Genomic DNA, 21,674 nt, shown 5'->3' on the forward strand with positions numbered 1-21,674 from the left:
CCCCTGGGCTGCAGTTTTGCAGTGATTGAAGCGATTGCAAAGCCTATAGCTTGGAAGTCATTTGGGACTCTTTAGGATAGATAAGAGATTCTTTTTCTAATCACACGGTGATGGAAATGACAAGATATCTTTCTTTCCAACAGCCTCAGTGAGCTGTTTCCAGTGCTGTGTTTCCTCACGATTTCAGCAGGGTTGGCCACATATGTGACCCTGGTGACACAGAATGCACCATGCCAGGGTCCCTTTTGCTCTCACCTTAATGAGAACAGATGCAAAACAAACCGAATCCAGATGAAGTGCTGCATCTGTGGCAGCTTTCTCCTGGCTGCCATCTCAGGGAACTCTGCCTTTGTTTGTGCAAGGTTGCAGATGTGCACCAATGGATGGCACAGTTCTGCCAGCCGTGTGCAAACAGCTTCAGGAAGATGAACTGTCCTCTTCTCAGCCACCCTACGTCCCTTGTGCCAGTTCTGCAGTCATCCTGAAATGGTTTACACAGATTGTTTTATTTTTACTTTTTTATGTGAACTTGTTCTGCTAACTGTGAGGCTGGCATATTGCAATTAAAAAGGGGGGACAGGGGGAAGAAATTAACCTAATTTCTAACCGTGTTCTGTCCATTTTGCAGTGCTTGTATCCAAAGGTAGCAGCTCTTTGAGTGCTATTGTTTCTTTAAGTACCAGCAGTAGAAGCAAATGCACCAGAGAAATGAAATTGCCACTGGGGATGTGGAGCAGATTATTGTGTTTTGGCATTTTCTTTAAACTTTGGAATAACTGCAGAAATGTTAATTTTGAAGTATTGTTTAACAGACTCCTGAGAAAAAACAGAATGACCAGCGGAATAGAAAAAGGAAAGCAGAAGCATATGAGACCAGTCAAGGTAATCCATTTTCCTGACCCAGCTGTAGGATTTCTGAATGGTTGGTGATTTGTGTATGTTTTGCACAGTCAGTGTCTTAGGAAACTAATGGCTCTTCTCAAGGGTGTGTCAGGCAGCTTGTTGTGAACTACTCCGTGATGGTGTAGTTCTCTTCTGGGAACCTTGTTGTCCTTATTGGCAGGAAAACACTCATCTTCAGTTTATTTGCCCAAATGATTAGATTTTTTGGGACAGACTGCCCAAAGGCTTAATATGGCATCTCTGCAGTGTCGTTCTGGTCCCATGTCACTATGTATACTGCAGCCAGGCTTCAGAATACAGGATGTACTCTCTCTTGCCTATTTGAGACGTATGCCTGCTTTGTTAAAGGAGGTTCTCACCATAACAAATAGGGAACAAACTGTACTTGAGTATAAGGCAGACAGTGCTGACTCAAAGTACTGAGAAGAACCAGAGTGTTTCGGTCCAAGTTTGCATTTCCTATGGGGCGAAGGGGCAGATTTATTTCTTTTATTCTTCAAAAGAAAGTACTGAGGATTGCGTTGACAGAATGGCTTTGATAATACTGCAGTAAGAGAGAAGGGCTAATTTTTAATGAGGTGCTATTAAGCCACTGCTAGTTTTTTCTCTAACTTTTACAGGGATGCTTGTGAGAAATCTAATGTGCAGTAATTTATGTGAAGGTGATGGAGTAAAGTAGAGGTAAAAGTACCCTTTGCTCTGCCCTCATCTTGAAGGAAAGTTTGGAGAACTGTGGAATGTCCAACGAGGTTTCGTGTTTTTTAAGTCCTTCAGCAAGTACAAATGATGTTTGATTAGATTTGACGTGTTTGGAATTGAGAGTTAATTGAATTGTCAACTCTAAACCCTCCCAACAACTGCACAGAGCTGTAACCCTGGGGCAGTGTTTTGTTCTTTAGAAGCTTCTGTCATGGTCAGTGTTGCACCTAAAGAAGTACAGGGAAAGAGTGATGAAATATAGGAGTAGTTTTCAGAAAACTACTTAATAATTTCTGTTCTTAATATATATATGTGTGTGTGTGTGTGTGTGTGTGTGTGTGTGTATATATATATAAACTCTTTGATTTTCATTCTTCATTTTTCTTTGTAGGAAAAGGCACTCCTAGAGGACATAAAATTAGTGACTATTTTGAGGTAAGTACCTTTACACGGATTGAGAAATCTGATTGAATTCATGTTGTGCACAATCTGCAGATGGAGGTCTGTAATCTGACTGCTGTTATTGATCTATCGTATTAAATAATAATAGTTTGGAGTCATTGATTGATGATGTTAAGCTGATACATCCAACTGTGGTTGGGTGGAGGATGTGAGATTTTTTGGAAGCTGGTTTTTAAATTAATTTCTCTTTGAACAACCGATAAAGCAGTTTTGGTTTTTATTTTAAAGAGTGGTTATGTAAATGTAGGCCTGGCACCTGGATCTTGGATGAGGATATTTGAGCTCTTAGTATGCAAACCTACTTTAATACAAGATCTTGTGCAAAGGAATCTACCTGCCTCCTCCCACACCCCCACCCCCCCCCAGCCCCAGAAGTTTGTTCTTTATTTTACTCATTAGCTTGGAATCAGAAATCAACTGCTTATTAGTGCTCATTTCTTTCCTGGTTTAAGTTTTTTATAAGTGAGGTGTATTGGTGGTTGGTGGCCCTGGCTATGGCAGAGGGGTTGGAACTTGATGATCCTTGAGGTGCCTTCCAACCCAAGCCATTCCGTGATTCCATGATGGTGCAGTGCAGAACAATTCCTGTACCAAGTAGACCAGTTGCCCAGCTGCTTACATATCTCATCTTCGACAGCAACTGGCACAAATGCTTCCATGGTGCACAGTTAGACACACCTCCTCACAGAGAATTGAATTCCTAATTCTGCACAGTAAATAATTAGTGTACAGCCACGCATTAGTGATGAGCTGGCTTATATCTTTTGTCTTAAAACGAGAAATGTACCCAGTGCAAATGTAAATGTTTGTCTGAAGTACGTACTTTTGCTGTTATTTTTGACAACAACACATGAAATTTTAAAGTTTTCCTTCCAGCTTATCTTCAGTTTGTTTAAATGAGTCCCCGGAGCCTGTGTGGCTTCATCTTTAATATCATGTTGCTTCTTTCTCTGTTAAATTTACTGAAGTGCAGTATCTGTGTGGAATTACTGATGATCAAATCTGTTGCTTTGGTCAGTTTGCTGGGGGAAGCGGCCCAGGAACCAGTCCTGGTAGAAGTGTGCCACCAGTTGCCAGATCATCACCGCAGCATTCCTTATCCAACCCCTTACCAGTAAGTGTTCTCCTGGGGATGGTGTGGGTGGCACATTGCTTCTGTTGGTGGCCGTGCTTCAGGCAGGTGATAAAATGTTCTGAACAGGAAGGAAAGGTCTCTTGGTAAGTGGTTTCACTTGGTCTTTAATCGCTTCTCTTTGTGGTTTTTTTGTTTGTTGGTTTTGTATTGTGTTGTTGTGCTTTGTTTTTTATAGCTGAAACTGGGTTTGGGCACCAAAGCTGAATGCTTAGGATCCTGCAGCAGTTGTTAGTCCAGCAAATGATGTCACTATCTGAACTTAAAGCATGCACACAGTCTGTATTTTTATGTGCTGTGTGGATACAGATGGCTTGCTGTCCTTAATAAAAGAAGGAACTGGTTTAATTGCTGTTACCTTGCACTCTAGTGTGGCTCATGAACTTCTGCATGAAGTTGGGAGTATCATGTATGCTTGTGTAGCACCAGTACAGTGATATTTCTGATCTTGATTTCACCCTTTGGGTCTAAGGAAAGATGTGCATACCATCGTAATATTGGGAAAATCTTTTCCTTCTGTCTGTGCATGTGGTTTGTGAGGAGCATTAGCAAAAGCTTGCAAAGAGATGTGTATACAAGCACATCTGTTGGTATTTTTTGTTTAAATAATTCAATTTTGCTGTCTGAGCATTTCTGCACAATCTGAATATGAAGGAGTAACCAGTATTTTAAGCTGTTTTTGCACAATCTGAAGAAATTTCTTTCAACTAGCAAAGCAGCATTCAGAGGCCGTGGTATTTGATCTCTAGTTTTGAACATTGCCATCACCCCTCTTTAAAATGTTTCAGTATTTGTTGAGTGTCACTGAAGCACAGAGCACTGTGGGAGAGGTTAGTACCCCGAAAACCAAATGCAAAGACTTCACTGATTACATTATTCTGCAGAGACCTTTGCACATTTCATGAATGTGTACTGAACTAAATCCCAGCTCTGAATTCAATATATGTTACTAGATACTGAAACTCTGCAGTGCTGCTTTTAGGGTGAGCTTCAGCTGTGCTTCTAGATGTCTTCAATGTCTATAAGTACAAAATGTATCTATAATTGATCATCCTTGTCTTATTAATTCACTAATACTCCTCCTTAAAAAGAAGTTAATGAAAGAAAGAATACCTCCAAAAGTAGGGAGAGCTCTTCGTTCCAACAGCTGAAATACCCTACAAGTGTTTATAATGGGACTACATGAGTCTTCCTTTGCTTTTCTTCTTCTCTGCTTGTATATATTGAGTAGGTAAAAGTTTGAACAAAACATTTCTCACGTGGTGAAGGCTGATAGTACAGTTAGTTTGAGCTAGGTCAGTTTGTCTCTCTGCTTGAGCAGGTGCTCTTTGTGTTTCTTATCTTCTCTTCTTTACTCTTGCAGCTAAACTTGCAATGTTTGCATATTCATAACAAACTATTACGTGCATTTGTAAGATCTATCATCTTCTTACAAACTGAATACCAACGGTTTGAGCTAAGCCCTAAAAATGGGGGGATGAATGGAAACTGGAGGAGATGGAATATCTTATCCATTGCAGATGTCAGTGTGGTCTAGGAAGAGAGCGGAGTGTTAAAATGTCTTTCACAGCGAGATGAACCTGCTCCAAACCTGGGAGTTAATGTATGCTGTTCTGGAAATTTTCTGCAGTGAGGACTTGCAGAGGAATTGTAGCAGCATCAGGTTGTTGCTTCTTGTCTTCAAATCTCTTGACTGCTTTAAATTGCCTTGCTTCTCCTTTGATCAGAAGAACGACGTGCAGGTCTTCAGCCTCTTGCAAGGTCGCTCTCATATACAGACGTTCCACTGGGGGAAGAAAGCTCTTGACATCTGTAACGTTAGGCAGAAAACATGCTGCAGGTTGCAATTTAGGTTTTAAGAGAAACCAGAGCCTGATCTGACTTCTTGCTTTCTCTGTGCTGTATGCCTGGCCCAGAGTTATGGCTTGGGGTGACTTAGATGAGTGTTATCAGGCTGCCAAATCTCAGTGGTCATGGGCTGGCTTTTGAAGTCTGAGTGCTGTAATCAACATAGCTCGGATAACTCTTGTCTTATTGAACCCCATTTCTGGATCACCTTTGGAAAATGTGTCCACTGTATGAGAAGGAAGCTGGCCCTTACAGATGCTCTGCATCTTTGTAAAGAATTTTAGGGATATGTTAGTGTTTGCTTATCTCACAAGTGGTTTATCCCTGCCTTAATGACAGAAATGAGGCTACTTGATATCTGGATCTTGGACGTGGTTAGGTTGCTGCATTTAGCAGTTATGACTTAGTTTACTTTACTGGGGTAACCAATTTATTATGACAACTGACTGTTAAAATGAGTCCTTAATAAACAAAGTATTGTAACTTCAAGCAGAGTTGCAATGTACTGTGACTTCTGCATCTCTGACCTATTTTGCCCCGCTGGCTCCGAAATAGAGATATTTTCAAAGGAAAGGTGTGTCAACTGGCAAGGAATTCTGTCCTGTGTGTCCATTTGTTATTTTGTTAAACTGTTAACTTCATCTCCTTTTTGATGTTTGACATTGGAACGAACATTCTGGGAATCCAGTTGGAATGATGAGAACCTCACCGTGCTGCCTGTCCATTCCAGAGCAGCTGCTTCACTGACAACAGTTTTGGCAGAGTCAGAGAATCAGTTTTTAAAAAATTTAAATTAAAAAAAAAAAAAAAAAAAAAAAAGGAAAAAAAGTTTATTGTCTTTTTTTTGACTGTGTTACAGCGGCGAGTGGAGCAGCCGCTGTATGGGGTAGACGGCAGCACAGCAAAGGAACCACAGGAGGATCACTCTGCTCTGCCAACGCTGATGTCGGTGATGCTGGCGAAACAGCGGCTAGAGAATGAGCAGCTGGCACAGAGGGGAGGTGGCCTCTGCTTTACTTTTGTCTCGGTGAGCAGCTCTGAAAGGACTTGAATGCCAGGGGATGTTTCTAGTTGAGGGATGGGGCATTTGAAGGAGCTCAAGTGCAGCCTGGTTTATTGATGACCAAGTCTACCATCTCCTGGTAAGTTCTTCTTCCTTGTGAAGAGTTCTAGGTCCCAGGCTTTGCTTGTTAATAAAATGAGTTGAGTTTTAAGTTAACAATTTAAAAGTCTTATGTGGGTCGAAACAGTAGTGTGAGTGCCTGCTCGACTGTGAAAATCAAAAGGAATGGAGTACAGCCTTGCTTTTAGAAGTGTAAATTTTGGGCTAGCTTAATCTCAGCTGACATGAGTTATACTAGGTTTTTTAAAAGCTTTGTCTTTTAGCAGGTTGGGCCAGACTTCTTCAGAGCAGCTGATTCTCTTGTGTTAATGAACTAAGTCTCTAGAGCATTCTTAAACCTTAACATAAAAGTATGGGACCCAGGCCAGATTACACCTCCCATGTAAAGATAAGTGTATCTGCATGGGCACCAGCAATCATGTTGAGGAGCATATAACAATACCCTGACTTTCTTTTGCAGGCCCAGCAAGGCAGCCCATCTTCTACGGGATCAGGGAACACTGAGCATTCCTGCACTTCCCAAAAACAGATTTCCATCCAGCACAAACAGTCACAGGTATAGCTTACCAGATGATACATCTCTTGGATATGAGATTTAAACTTGGTGTAGCTTGTCTTCTACACCACTTGAAATAGACGCAATGCCAAAAGAACTGGTAGTACCAACTTAGTCTTTAACTGTACTGATTAAAGGTGAATCACACTGAACTTTGTTCTTAATCCTGTAAAAGGAAACTTCTCAGCTGTTGCTACTGGAGTTTGCTTGATATGTTCCTGAGGCTTTTCTGTGTCAGTATTGTGGCCAGCTTTTCAACTGCATGAGAAGATGCTCAGGGGAGGAATAGCTCTGTCTTGCCCTGTCCGTTTCAGTTGTGTTGTATCCTGAATGTTCTTCATCTCCTTACTAGTGAATACATAAAGTAAATTGCACTTATGGATACCTCTGTTTGAGTGCTGTCAATCATGAGTGCATCCACACTGATTACACAAATACCCACAGCCTAGCTGCAAGTTCTTTGTCCTCTGCAGTTGTTAAGAATACACCTGTGACCTAGTTTGCCCTGAGAAGGTGAGACGTGATGTCTTCTCAAAGGTGCTTCTCAGCAAGTTCAGTGAGCTGGAGTCAAGAAGAGGAATAGCTGTTTTATTTGTGCCAGTCTTGTGATTCCTTTTATAATCTGTTAAGATTCTTCTTGTGGTGTTACAGCAAGATTTACTTCTAGCTCTGTCATCTTCCTCTGTTGCATATCAGGACATTAAGCTTTACCTACAGTGCATCTTGCTCATTTGTTCTTAATCTTTTGATTTTCATCTCTGATTTCTCCATGAGTGACCCTTCCCTCCAGTGATTTCTAAGCAGTCGGTTTTGTGTCAGTCATTTTCACACATCAGTCTGTGTCAAATAGCTTCACTGCTGGGGCAAGTTCATTCTCCATTTCCCCAGCAGGTGGTACAAGTTCTTTGTGCATGAAGAATTGCTGGGATGCTAACTAGCTAACATCTCTGAGACCTGTCATGTCGCTGGGGTCAGCTCTGTTGTCTGTATTGTTAAAATGCTGGTCTGTGAAGATCCCTGCATCTTGCTAGTGCTTGTGATAGAATGATGCCAAAGCTCAAGTACCTGCCAGAGAGGCTTTTCAGATGTCAGCCTCTGCTATCCCAACATCACTGCTTAAAATAGTGGTACCAGCTGTAGCGAGCAAGATATTCTTATCATCTCCTGTGCTCAACAAGAATGCAGCATCCATCTTCCCTAAGAAGGGAGATGTGTTAGCTTAGAATGCTTTGTGCCAGCACTTGGCTTCCTTGTATTTTCCAGAGATGCAGATGTAGTAGATGCTTAAGGCAAAAATCTGTAAAGCTGCCTGCCTGTGCGATGAGAATATTGTACATTTTTGTTTTCTCAAACTATTTGAGGTTGATAGATGGGGGAAAATAAAATATTCGGAGATTTCCAGCTTGAATTTTTTGGCAATGCCGAAAGCAAGGGAGTATGAGCATGATTTCCCTAGCTTTTTCCATTAGTGTGAGGGCCTTCCAAGTTCTCTGAGGCAAGGTGAGTTGTGGTGAAATAAATCACCGTGCATGTAGGAGCATACATCCTGAAGCATGACATCATCTGACACGGTGCAAGCATGTATGTGCATCTGACAAGTGGATGTAACCCTCAGTTACTTGAAGAAACTGTTGCTGCTCGGCTGAGTGGATACAGTCTTGAGTTTTCAACAGCCACAAAAGTTTTAGTCTTGTGTGCCTCCTGCAGGCTGTCAGGAAGCATAAATGAAGTGAAGGCAGCAGTGAGGTGACCTGCCCGAGCCTTCTCTTTATCTTGTAGGATTTAGGTTCATCTTGCTTGAGATGCAGTGCTGGCAGGTGTTCATTTTGATCTTTCCCATACTGGATAGAGTAGTAACAGTGTTCAGTCTGCCAAGTTTGTCTCTTGCTTCGTGGTGTTAGCTTCCAGGCAAGCCTGGAATTTGGAGAACAGTTATTAAGAACTTTGCAGGTAAGTCTCTGCTAACTCTTCTCAGAACCAGGATAGTGGCTTTCTAGCTGTAAAGGTGAAATCTGTGTTTGCAGCCAAGGAGCAAGATTCCCTTGAGCTGACTTGTTTTTTTTTTTTTTTAGATGTTATGTTCATGTGCGTACTGACTTCTTCCCTACCAATTAATTGGAATCCTGAGTTTGAAATATTCTTGTTGCTGCAAAATATAGCATGTCTTTTGTATTTCATTTATGGGCATATCATATAATTGGGTGAAGGTATTTGATATATGCTGCGCCCGGTACAATTTTCCCAACAGATTTCACTCAAAAACAGTAAAGTTTGGGACCCTAGTGGGCAAAAACACATCAGTTTGTCAGAAGGAAAAACTTGTGCCTAATTACACAAATAATGTCAATCTGTTACATTTTAAAATAAGAACCTGCATTTTTGGCCAAGACTGATTAAAAAAAAAAAAAAAAAAAACCAAACATATAGATACTATCTGTTGTCTAGCCAGTGGTTGTTTGTGGCCATTGATTTGGTTTTCCAGCTGAGGGGTGAGTTTTAGTGGGTTGGTTTTCATTTTTTTCCTGCGCAGGTTGTATTGCAGGAAAGGGTGCTGAGTGTTAGAGACCACTGTGGGCTGGCAAAATTCAGCTTTAAAACAAAACAGGCAGCATGTGGAGGTGGTGGTAGCTTGTTGTGTCTGCATTCTTCAGAGCAGAGCTTTAGGCCTTTGTGCTGACTGTCCAAGCCTCCTATGCTGAAGGACCCCATCATACAATAAGAAAATGAGGAGTGGAGGACATCCCCTAGCCTGGGAAATGGGATGGGATTTGTTTGTTCTTAAATCTGTTCAGCTTCAAGAGGGTTATTCTGTGATGAAATGTGCTAACTGTGAAATATCTGCTGTTCTTATTAAATGTGGTTTATGGTGGTTTTTCTCTACAGTCGGACCTCACAATGGAAAAAATATCTGCACTAGAAAACAGTAAGAACTCTGACTTGGAGAAGAAGGAAGGGAGGATAGATGACTTACTAAGAGTAAGTATTTGAAGTGGGACAACTCTTGTAAAAGCTGCTATTTAAAGATACCAAGATCGCCTGCGCCAGCTGGGCTGCAGTGCAGCATTTTGTGTACTGTACCACTTGCAGAACCAACACTCACAAGGGTTAAAACAAATCAATCATCTCTTACTCTCAGAATAATTATCTGGTTTGCACTCTGCTTGGGCCTGCTTGAATTCACAACCAAGGCAGCTGTAACAGTGTGGTTCTGTAGTGCAGAGTCATTGTAGCTAAGCTCAGGTGTTTGTCTCCTCAGCAGGGTTGGTCTTTCTTTGATCTTTTGCACTCCTGTTGTGAGTTTTGTTAGCTAACTTAAGATATTTCTCTTCAGAATTATCCCCTTCTAAATGCTGGGGAGCTGCCTGCCTCTTGCTTAGTAGCATGTTCTGCAACCTCTCAGTAGGGAGTTTATTCTGAAGTGTTGATTTATGAATCAGTGAAACAAACAGAGATGAAGAGCACGTATTTTGGTCAAACCTAAGGAGTAAAGCTTCTCTGTCTCATTAGTGTTCTTCAGTAAAAGATGAGATCCTTGATTTAAAGGTTTTTTTCTTAATGGAGGGGTTGTAGTTGATCTGCCTTTCATCAGCTGGAGGGGCATCTCTTGTGAAGTGCTGAAAAGGATTAGAAAATGCACTAAAGGAGAAGAGCAAAGACTGTGTGTGTGTCTGGTCTCAGTACCTAAAAACTAAGGCATGCTCTTAGAGATGCACATGGAAGCACACGTGGCTTTGTGGGAAAACAATCCACGGAGCAGGATTTTTACTATCAGAAAATCAGTTAAATCAGAAGCTGTTGGTTGGAAAAGGAAGGGTTAAATTTAACTTTTTATCAGTGAAAATAGTAGCACATCAAATACCACTGTGCACTGTGGCAGTGTTACTGGGAGAAGTCTGTATAGCAGGGCTGATGGACAGTAGCTCAGAGGAGAATTTAACTGAAAATGCAGAGTCTGTCCTTTTACTCTTTAGCCAGTATTGTGGCTAAAAGGGAGAGGCTAGTCCAGGGTTGACTGAGATAGCTGTGACGAGGTCTCAATTGCTTTAAAAATAAATAATAAAATCCTTGTGCTTAGTTTCTTTGTACCTTAGTTTTTCATATGTAAGAGAATGGTAACACTTGTATGTTTTGTAGGGTGCTAAGGTTTGAATGGGTTAAAAATGCAAGAGCTTTCTTTGGATGTTTAGAGAAGAGAAACATGGCCTTTTTGTATTTTTCGTTTTTCTCCTTTATCCTGCCTGCTTTGCTTTCCTTTATCTGATGCCTCAAGCTAGCTTTCTTTCTAGGTAGTGCTCAGCTTGGCTCTCACTGAGTGACTTAAAGGCTTGTCTTCTCTGTTCTCTTTCAGGCCAACTGCGATTTGAGACGGCAGATAGATGAACAACAAAAGATGCTGGAGAAGTACAAGGAGAGGTTGAATAGATGTGTAACGATGAGCAAGAAGCTCCTTATAGAAAAGGTGAGCAGCAGGCTGCAGTCACAGTTGGTGCATTTGAAAGCTTCTCTATCTTCCTTGGCAGTGAAAATCTGCTCCTATTGCTCTGGTGATAAGAGACAACTGGAATTTTGTCATGAATTGTTTCTCTGCAAATAGGAATGTAATTTGAAGACTGAAAGCATTCAGAATGTTTTAGTTTGGTTATTTTTGAGTCTCAAGATCTCCCTTGCTTAAGTGAAATAGTCTGAGCTCTAAATGCAGCAGGAGTTACTTGCTTTGAAACTTGTATACCTGAAAAGCACCATTGTCCAGCACCTGCTGTACAAGAGCAGTGTCCCATTGTGAAGTGAAATTGCCAGATATGCTCTGTGACACGGGCAAGTGATTGAAAACCTTTTTCTTTCAAATGGCGGAGCTGGAGATCATTGCTTTGTACAGTACCTAAAATAACATGATAAAGACGCTGAGAAACTGCCAAGCTGTTGTTTACAGGCATCCAGCTTGCTTCACTGTTGAAAGATTTGCAGATTTCCTTTTAGTTCAACAATGTGGGGTTTTGATTCTCTTTCACCTGTTGGCCAATAATACCTATTGTTCGTGGGCACTGGATGGGCACGAATACCAGGGTGCTGGCCAGTGTGGGCAATCTGTTTGGTTTGCTTTTGTCACTCAGCTGATTGTTCTTGGCTGAATGGGACTCCGTTTTCTGGGAGGATTTGTAACTCTGGGCTGTGTTACGTAGACCTGGTGTTCAGATAAGCAGCCTGTAGCTCCAGTGAGGAGCTGTGCTGGTTCATCTTTAATCTTAATTGACTGAAGCTTTGCTGTTCTCATCTCAGGCCTTTGAAACTTTCTTTCACTTACAGGAAATACTCTGTGACAGATACCACCAGCACTTTTTTTCTATTGGAGTCTTAATTGAGGCTGTCTCTTCTGGGAGTGCTGTTTGGCTAGGATTGAGTTGGCTTATCATTGTATCTTAGTCTTAACGTTGATTTGGGGTGTGTTTTCCTCCTTCACCTCCTATTAGAGTGAATAAGGGCCCGGTCAGAGATGTGTCTCAAGTCCAGCTAAGCTACTGATGCAGAGATAGTTTTAATCCTACTGTTAAATTGAGTTTCAACTGATGATAGAATGGGTAAGCAGTCCAAGCAATAATGGGAAAGAAAATAGCTGAAATGCCAGAAGAGAAGCTATCAAATGAATACCTGTCAGACTGCAGAAGCACCATCAGTAATTTTACCAATAAAGTTCAGCTGGTTTCAGATAAGCAGTACTGGAACAGAGGAAAAGGTGTCAAGGATTGGAAGTGAGTTTAGACAAGGCCTAACTCTTAGCTGCTAATCTGTGGGTTTTATTTTAACACGTGTTTTGTTTTCAGTCAAAACAGGAGAAGATGGCGTGCAGAGATAAGAGCATGCAGGATCGATTGAGGCTGGGTCACTTCACCACGGTGCGGCACGGGGCGTCCTTCACTGAGCAGTGGACAGATGGCTATGCCTTCCAGAACCTCATCAAGTGAGGACAGTTTTCTTTACCTACAGAGGCAGAAAAGGAAAAACTAAGCAGTTGTGTGTGATGTCTTGCATGTCAAAATGGGAGGACGGTGTGACTGATGTATGAAAGGATCACACAGGGACTCAGCTACAGACAGTGAGGAATCTTTCAGTGAGAAATAAGCTTCCACTTAACTCCAGAGACTTAAAACTGGAGTCAAATTGTTTGAGTTGGCCTCTGGGTTGGAAAGAGGCAGGCTGCCCTGTTAGGTGTTCTATGTGCACCTGTCTGGCTGTGCAATGCATAGAGTGAGGGGAGAGGGAGACCAGACTCTCTTGTGTATCCGGAGCCAATCAATTTGGTTTGCATATCTGCTTATATTCATCCAGGAAAGTTGCTTATCTTCCCCTCCCCGCTTTCCCTTCTAACTTTAAAAGGAAAAAAAAAAAAAAAAAAAAAAGCTTAAAAAAAAAAAGAAAATCCATGCTATTTAACTTTTTTTGCCTTTTGGTAACTGTGATCAAAGTAACTGCAGAAACCTGGAAACGAAGATCAGACACCCTTTTATGCAGGATATTAATGGAAATATCCAGTAAATTCCCACCTGGCCTCGACCTTTAAGTAGGACTTGGCAAATTAATTGCATAGAGAGAGCTGTGTATAATCCATTAAAATCATCTAATTTTTCTATGGTCTGATAGAAGGCACACATGTTGTTAGATGCAGATTGTGAACTTGATAATATTCTCCTTAGTTTGAGCTGTAAGACATGGAAGAAATACTTCTGGAATCCTTACCTGCAATCTCAGTCTGTTTTAAAATGTGAATTAAACATCTAAATTCACAAGTCATTTGGTTTGTAATTCCACAGCTGCTTTTATCACTATAAAATGGTACAAGGCAGCTTTATGATAGTCTCCCCTCTGAAACAGAAAGACTCTTTTCTTTGTGAAATTGGGAATGGTGTTAGTTGTGCTTCAGAAAACTAAGGATAACTGAACTGTACCCTTAAAGCATAGGGATACTTTCTCAGACAGTGCCAGACTTGAGGAACAGTTCAAACAGGAAAGTCTAGGATTTAGAACAGAGTATTCTAGGAAAAAAGCGTGTGGAAACTTAGTGACTTACCATAGATCCCTGGGTTTTCCATGAGGTTAGCAGCTCCTTGGTTTTGGATATCCTCTGCATGAATAAAACCTTTCACTGACTGAAAGGTTTCTGTGGGCCGGGAAAAGAATCCACTTCTATGTGAAAAATACCTTGGGAAAAAAAAAAACAAAACTGAGTCAATGTTTGGCACATCCTCCCTTTCTGAACAAGAGTATTTTGTTGGTAATCTAAGAGTACAGCTGATTTGAATTCATTGCTCAAGTCTGCTAAAAGCAGATGCTGAGGACGACTGAGTACATTCCATTAGTTATCTGCTTTGTGTTGTTTTTGTTTTTTTTTTTCTGCCCTCATCTTTCCAGGCAACAGGAAAGGATAAATTCCCAGCGGGAAGAAATAGAAAGGCAACGAAAAATGTTAGCAAAACGGAAGCCACCTGCAATGGGCCAGACCCCCCCAGCAAGCAATGAGCAGAAGCAACGCAAGAACAAAACCAACGGAGCAGAAAATGAAACGTAGGTTCTGTGGCCTTCTTTGTGCCTTGCAAAGCTGCATGCTTTGATTAGAGCACAAAATATCCACTGGGAAATGGAATCTTGCCCTTGCCTCTAGGCTTCACTACACGCACAAATGAATAGTGTGGAATTAGCCTGGCATTCAGAAACATCTGGCTGCAGTTCTAAATAGTTTTCATTGGAGTAAAACATGGATCATTGCTGAGTCTGGAATTTTTGTGAGCTTAATTTCTTTTGAATGCAGTAAGTTTTCAAACTTGATGCAGCAAGAGAGCTGAAAAAAGCGATGTGCAAAAGAAGTAAAAGACTTCACCCTTAGTTTTGATAACACTACAACACTTTGCTTAAAAAAAAAAATACTTGTTCAGGAGCTTTTATGTCTGTGTACCTTCTGGTGAGGCTTTTCAAAGAATGGGTTTGGTGTACTGAGAAAAAAGGTTCTCTATAAAGACAGTGCATAATACATTGAACTGTATCTCAAAAGCAGTTCTTTCCAGATATTTGAATGAGGGAAATGGAAGCATTATTTAAGTACTGCTCTCTCATCTCACAGGAGATCTCCTTCTGTTTTTCAAGTTGTCAATACTTTGGGAATGCTGGAGCTCTTAGAGAACAAAGCTTCTCACAAGAACTTTTAGTCGTTGCTCTTACTTCTTTAAAAGTTTTTGCTACTTAGAAATTGAAGCCAAACCCTGAGCAGCTTGTTTCTTGTTGGAAATCACATTAAGTAACCTTATTGTAAATAAAACTGACTCGCAATGTGCTGCTGAGGTACATGACCTAGTTTTCCTTTCTTCTTTTTCTCCCCACTCTGGGCAGTCAGTACTTCCCTGTAGCTTCTACAAGTCTACTTTTCAGTCATCATTTTATTGCTGTTGGCTAATATCGTAATTCTCAGTGACACTTCTCTTTTTGCACTGTCAAATCTCCTTGTTATGGCCTTACTTAGAGATTGTGGAGCCCTTTGTATTCTTTCACTTTGCACTTTGAAAAGTGCATATTAAGCAAAAGCTCCCACTTTTTTTTTTCCCACCTGCAGCAAAGGTGGCACATGGTTGGGTTAGCTGTGTGTTTGAAATGCTCTCACTTGCCAAAGTGGTACCCCAGGTAGGATGCTGACACTGGTCAGGTCTCCTGTATAGGAGTGGCAGTATATGCTTTCTGCAAATACGTAGCTTGAATGGAGATCTTGACCCCTCACTGTGGCCAAGAGGGCTTAAAAACAACTGCATACGCTTTTAAAGCTGAGTTTTTTAATGGCAGATGGATTTTGGAGAAGTAAATTGGATGTGGTCACCCATCTGAGCAACAACATAATGCTTTCCAATTTGTGCAGTGATGGTTTTACCTAACAGAAGAGTGCAGCTGCATTGAAGCTTATGCTGTTGGCATGGCAATGTGGGTTTTGATAAAGCCTGGCAATCATGATGTTTATCTGTGATATGCAGTGAGTTTCTGCCTGTAGAGAGCCTGCTTTGAGGTGATCTCCTCTCTACCTGGTTATGTTGGTGAGCCTTTTTGTGCTGCCCAGTTTTCTTAGTGTTTCTGCTGCTCTGTCATTCTTCACCATTGTATTTTAAGGTTTTATCTTTGTGGTTTAGAGGAGTTGCTTGTCGTGTTGTTAATTAAAACTGCTCAGCTGTTCACTTGGAGTGTTCTAGCTTATGATGAATACACTGGTTTTGTAATCAGCTGCAGTGACTGACTACTTGCACGCAGATGTGTTTGTTGGACTGATGTGATTCAGGTACAACATCCTCCTGATGTTAAAGGGAGGTTTTACTTTTTGTGCAATTCTTACAGTGGTTTCTATGCAAGTTGAACGTAAGTGCTTATGAAACTTGAATCAAGAGTGGTTGGCCAAATAATTTCATTTGATTTTTGTTTCCTCTTAAGTTCACGGCTGTTGCTGTGCCTTAGAAAGGAGAAGGTTTCATTACGTAGGTTCAGACATACCCTGTCCCAGCATCACTCTCCTGAATGAAGCACGTGTTGTCATTCACAGACATTATCTGCTGGATTAACCTTGAGGTTTGTTGAACAGCTTGGGCAGTTTTAGAGTCTCAGCTGTACCAGAAGTAGTGCATTTCAGGCTGTGTTTCTGAAACAGGACAGTGTTTGTCTTTGAGCCTTCTTGGTTTTTGTAATGCTTGCTGCAAACATGGCATTTTTTGGGCAGTGCTAGCCTGGTACTCGTTACATCTCTTGCTTTGTGAGTAGACTGTTGGTGTTTAGCTCTGCATTCCTCTTGTGCACAAGAACTTGTGGAAAGCTTGTTGCTGGTTTATTCAGTTGTCTTTTTATTCTTTGCACAGCAACATCAACCAAAGACCTAAACATCTGGGAAAGCCTTTTAGATAAGCTAAATCCAAGTTCAGACTGTTGTATTTTTCTTGTGGAATAGCACACTTCTATATGAAATGAGGCATCACATAAACATTTATCATATCAGGTGTTTTTGGTACATATCTTCAATTTGTCATAAGCACTTCCTTATGGTTGAAATCCTTTCAAAGGGAGCATTGTGAGTTTTGTGTTAGATTTACCTGCTTAAAAACTGCTGTAGAAGTTGTTTCAGCTGTGCAGCCCCTCTGCATTGTAAGCAGGGGAGGGAAGTAGTGGCATTTCAAGACGAGCAGTGAACCAGCTGCATCCAACATTGTCTCAGTTGGCTGTAAGGTGAGCTGAGGGAGCACAGCCCAGCAGACAGAGGGCTCCATCTCCTCTTGAAACTGAGTGTGATACTGGTGCTGTGGAGAACTCATGCTGACTTCTGTACTAGGTACTATACAGAGCATAACTGCTGCAACAAGGATCCTCTTGAGGCATGGTTTGGACTTAATTTTAGGTTCAGAAAGGTTATTTGTATGTTCTCGCATGTTATCTTGCTTACAAAGTAAACAGATGCGATTGATGTGGATTTCATAACCTTATGTTCACATGCATGATGATGCCTTTACCCATGTTGGCAGCAGTGAGAAAATCAGTATAATGATTTGTTTTGTAACTTCACAGATCTCAGTGCACCGTTACATTTCACTAGGGATGGAACCTATCACTGTTTTAGTGTAAGGCTGAATTTTGCCTCCTGCTGAGAATGGAAACATTGCATGTTATTTACCATCAGTAAAAATGGCAGTTGTTTCCTTATCCCACTGTAGCTGCTTGCAGGGTCAGAGATGTGGAAAAGTGAAGTAAACTTCCCATGATTTCCCTGGAACCACCTGACAGCTTGAAACAAAAGTTCAGAATCCCAGTTCATGGCTCAGTTTGCAGTGTTGCTGTAGCCAGGTGTAGTGTCACAATCCTCACACTATCCTAAATAAGTGTTACTAGGAACCTGAATTTGAAATTGATTTGTGCTTTATTAAAAGTTCAGCTTTTGGTCTCTTACTTGATTGGCAGATTGTGGAGTTAACCAAAAAAAAAAAAAAGGTTGCTGGATGTTGACATACTCTGTGCAGTTACTGCTTCCATAGGAGAAGGTGTAGATTGCAAGTCATGTGCTTTAACACACGTGGAAATTCAACACCTCGGATCTGTCTCTTCCATGCAGGTTAACGCTAGCAGAATACCATGAACAGGAAGAAATCTTCAAACTCCGACTGGGTCATCTGAAAAAGGTAAGAACTGCAGAGAAGGCTTTGAGGTAGGTTTCTGACTCAGTATTTCTCCAAACAGGATCATTTCATGCAGAGATCACTCCCACTAGTTTGCTAAGCAAGAGGTTTTTGTTACTTGACAAGGATGCTCAGGATTTTGTAATCATATTTTCCAGGGCGGTAGTGTTGCTCTTTACTTCAGCAAATAAATGATGTCCTCACAGTTAGGATTTCATGATGGGAGTTCTGCTGCATCTTATTCTGCCAATAGAGCCTGCCTGGAGCTGGGCTTTGAATGTGCTTAGCATGAGAGAACATGAAGGAGGGGATCAAGGGAAAGAAATGACAAGAACAAAACAAACTGCAAGCAGCAGTGGCTTTTCCATGTCTCTGTCACGCACTATCTCTAACAGATCTGTAAAGTCTTTTAAGTAATAGTTGTGTTTAGGTAGGTAGAAGGCATTGTTGTTTTCACATATATTGGTTTCAGTAGGAGTGACAGCTGCAAGTGAGCTTATATTTCAATAAGCTGCTGGTTGCTTTCAACGTGATTGCAAAACTGTAAAAATAAAACTTCTGGGACACTTAGCAGATGAAGTCAAACTAAAATGAAGGCTTTCTGCCACTTTCCTAACTAGCAGTGTGATCTGTAAGGCCAAAGAGTTTTTTCCTGAGTGAAACAGGAAAAGTGGAAATGCAACACACTGCCAACCTTCCATCTTTGCTGAGGTGGTTGTGTACAACCTCTACACTAAATATTTTTTCCTGTAACCTTGACACTTCAGCTGAATGCAAGGCTTCATTAATGCTGCTGTACCTCGTTATTTTCAGTGGTGAGGGAAAGTTAAAGCACACATGGAATCTGCTGGCACGCTGCCCATTACATTTTATTGTCCAGTGGGTGCAGATATGTGATACGAGCAGGAGCATGCTGCAGGCATACTTGCTCTATAGCTTCCGCATTGCTGGAGTGGATTAATTGCAGGTTGTCTGGCATGTAAAGTGGCACCCTGGAACAGAGGAATCCCATTTGGAAATGGATCTTAATGGAAAATGAAGTAATGTTCTGGGATCGTGGCATTGTCTGAAGCTGTTCTTATCCTTGTCCACTTTTGGAAACTGGCTCATTTTTTGTGCCTAAAAATAGAACTGGTTGAGAAGGGAAGGAGCAGTCACAAGACGAATGGGTTACTGTGTCCCTTGAGTCATGTGTGCCAAATAATACTGCTCAAGGCGCATGTTTTAATTGAGGTTTGCAACCCTGTCCTCATCACAAGTCTTGTATTTGAGGGCAGTGGACCTTTCAGCCCTATGGACTGTGCATAAAACTTTGACATGGCTCCTTTCTTCTCAAGGAGAGGGGCAGGAGCAGCAGTGCTGCACATCACAGAGGTGAAGGTGTACAGGTCGTGTTCCTACAGGAGGCAGAGCCTCTCAGCACTTCCTCACTTGGTTTTTAGACCCAGTGTTCTCTGGAACAGAAGTCATCTTTAAGAGCTGTGAAATCTCTGTGATCCAGATAAAAATTCTTTGGTCTTTGCTAAGTGAGTAACAGCTGAAAGTTCTTTCAGGTCATGTGTTGGCTTATCAGTCACTCCTGCCCTATGATAGAGAAATGGGTCTCAGTTGAAAGTAAATTGCTTTGGGGAGAGGACACCCTGCTTGCAGGGTGAGGTGGTGGCTGTTGGCCTGGTGTTAAAGAGAAACAAGAAACCACCCAGGGACTAAAGAGTCCATGAAACTTACATTAAGATGTTCTGCTGTTCATAATTTGAGCTGCTGACCACTGAAATGTGTGGCAAGGTATTCCTGCTTCTCAACTTCAGACTGCACATGTGGTTCAGTGTGGTGTCAGGGCTGTTACTCCCATGTGAACAAGCCTTTTCTTGCCTTGCCCTTGTTAACTGGAGCATGCTGTCCATTCAAATGACATCTTATAACAGAAGCTGTTTGCTGTAACTTCCATTTCTGATTTAGGCAGCTTTTATATTTCTTGGGTAGAAAACACAATACCCTGAGATGTGTTGGAAGATTATTGTAACATTTATGTGCTGTGTTAGTTTTCACACTGGCAGTCTATAAGAGATGAACACAGAATCTGGTACTGGAAATCTCAGTTTCCTTAACGTTAAGTTAGAACCACGCACGTGTAATGTGTAAGCCACAGTGTCAGGCAGGCCACATCATCCTGCATCCTTCAAACATTCCCCTTTTATGGCTTTTCAAATTCTGAAGTCTGTACTTGCTTGAGAAAAATCTCATTTGCTTTTGCTATCTACGTGTGGAAGCCCAGGATACCAGTCTCTGTATTTATAGCCTGTCTTCCTTAAAACATCACGTCCCAGTTTTTGAAGATGCAATCTTAAAAGATTTATCACACAGCTAGCCTGCAGAAGGGGAGAGGGGTTGGAGAGTGAATGGCTGCCATTTTAAACAAAACTACCTGATCTGTTTGCCCAAGGAGGCTGTGGATGCCCCATCCCTGCAGGCATTCAAGGCCAGGCTGGATGTGGCTCTGGGCAGCCTGGGCTGCTGGTTGGTGACCTGCACACAGCAGGGGGTTGGGACCAGATGAGCGCTGTGGTTCTTTCCAACCCAGGCCATTCTGTGTTTCTGTGATTCCTTTCACCTTCTGCCTGACTCTTTAAATGGAGATTGGTGGCCCTGTGTGTGGCAGTGGGGTTGAAGCTTGATGATCCTTGAGGTCCCTTCCAACCCAAGCCATTCTATGGTTCTGTGATTCTATGGGTGTGAGCAGCTTTTTCATCTCCCAGAAATGTTATTTGCCAATAATCTGTTTACACATGGAGTTGTATTTTTGGCTCCAGGTGGAAATGCTGACTACAATACTTGAAACAATGTTGTGTTTTCCTTTTGGTTTTCTCTTGCACAGGAAGAAGCAGAGATCCAGGCAGAGCTGGAACGGCTAGAGAGGGTTAGAAATCTACATATCAGGGAATTGAAAAGGATACACAATGAAGATAACTCACAGTAAGCCCACGGAGTCATAGAGGGTGTATTGCTGTTACGAAGGGGACAAATCAGATTTGCAAATACTGTATCTTTTCTTAAATCAGTGTTTCACCTTAATGTGTCATTAGCAGGGCAAAGACTTCTGAGCACATCAAAGTATCATTATATAACCTTGTATCAATAGAAAATGATTAAATAGTGTCAAATCTGCCAGTTCTGATATTTTTAGTCTCAATATAAAAAATGTTTCTAAGCTGTATAAGAGCTGTAATCTATTACAGTTCATTGTCAGTGTTGTTAAACTGTGTCTTTCTTGGCAGATTTAAAGACCATCCAACGCTAAACGATAGATATTTGTTGCTACATCTTCTGGGTCGAGGAGGCTTCAGTGAAGTATATAAGGTAAATTCAAGATGCCAATCTGATGTAATGTGAATTTGCAATGAAATCCCACAGTAAGCAGAACCTCACAATCATTTTCACAATGGAGTGTGTGGTTGTGGAAGAGAGAAGAACAGAACACATGTTACATCTGGCTTGTATTAGACAGCAGGCTTGAAATTTTTAGGTTCTGCTCACGTCCTCAGAGGTCAAATTTCCTGCAAATGTATGTTTTAAGAAAACATTGCACTAAATCTGCAGGTTTCACCAGGACAGAAGCATACCATTCAAGTGCTGTACACAAATACCTTAACATGGCTAAGTTTTACTGAGGATGGCATAGCAAGTTTGAACTTTGCTGTAAATAAAAGAGAAAATAAATAAGAGCAAAACCTTTATTTCCTGAGGGTAAAAGGCTTTTTTCTTCGTTTTATGGTC

The 21,674-nt window shown here is 41.4% G+C and overlaps 1 protein-coding gene across 11 annotated transcripts in view; it reads left to right on the plus strand.

Moving 5' to 3' along the window:
* TLK2 (tousled like kinase 2) overlaps positions 1–21,674 on the plus strand; it is a 43,829-nt gene that overhangs the window by 12,436 nt on the left and 9,719 nt on the right. For 9 of the 11 annotated variants that reach the window (XM_085211332.1, XM_085211335.1, XM_085211333.1 and 6 more), the window contains 12 exons: positions 813–882; positions 1,994–2,037; positions 3,083–3,178; positions 5,904–6,071; positions 6,628–6,723; positions 9,607–9,699; positions 11,072–11,182; positions 12,543–12,679; positions 14,128–14,280; positions 17,837–17,903; positions 20,776–20,873; positions 21,176–21,257. In XM_085211332.1, the coding sequence (XP_085067458.1) occupies positions 813–882; positions 1,994–2,037; positions 3,083–3,178; positions 5,904–6,071; positions 6,628–6,723; positions 9,607–9,699; positions 11,072–11,182; positions 12,543–12,679; positions 14,128–14,280; positions 17,837–17,903; positions 20,776–20,873; positions 21,176–21,257 (1,215 nt within the window). The remainder of the gene's footprint in view (positions 1–812; positions 883–1,993; positions 2,038–3,082; positions 3,179–5,903; positions 6,072–6,627; positions 6,724–9,606; positions 9,700–11,071; positions 11,183–12,542; positions 12,680–14,127; positions 14,281–17,836; positions 17,904–20,775; positions 20,874–21,175; positions 21,258–21,674) is intronic. The other 2 variants (XM_085211340.1, XM_085211342.1) reach the window with 2 other exon arrangements.

This window comes from Meleagris gallopavo, chromosome 29, assembly GCF_905368555.1.
Source record: "Meleagris gallopavo chromosome 29, MGAL_WU_HG_1.1, whole genome shotgun sequence".
Taxonomy (NCBI): domain Eukaryota; kingdom Metazoa; phylum Chordata; class Aves; order Galliformes; family Phasianidae; genus Meleagris; species Meleagris gallopavo.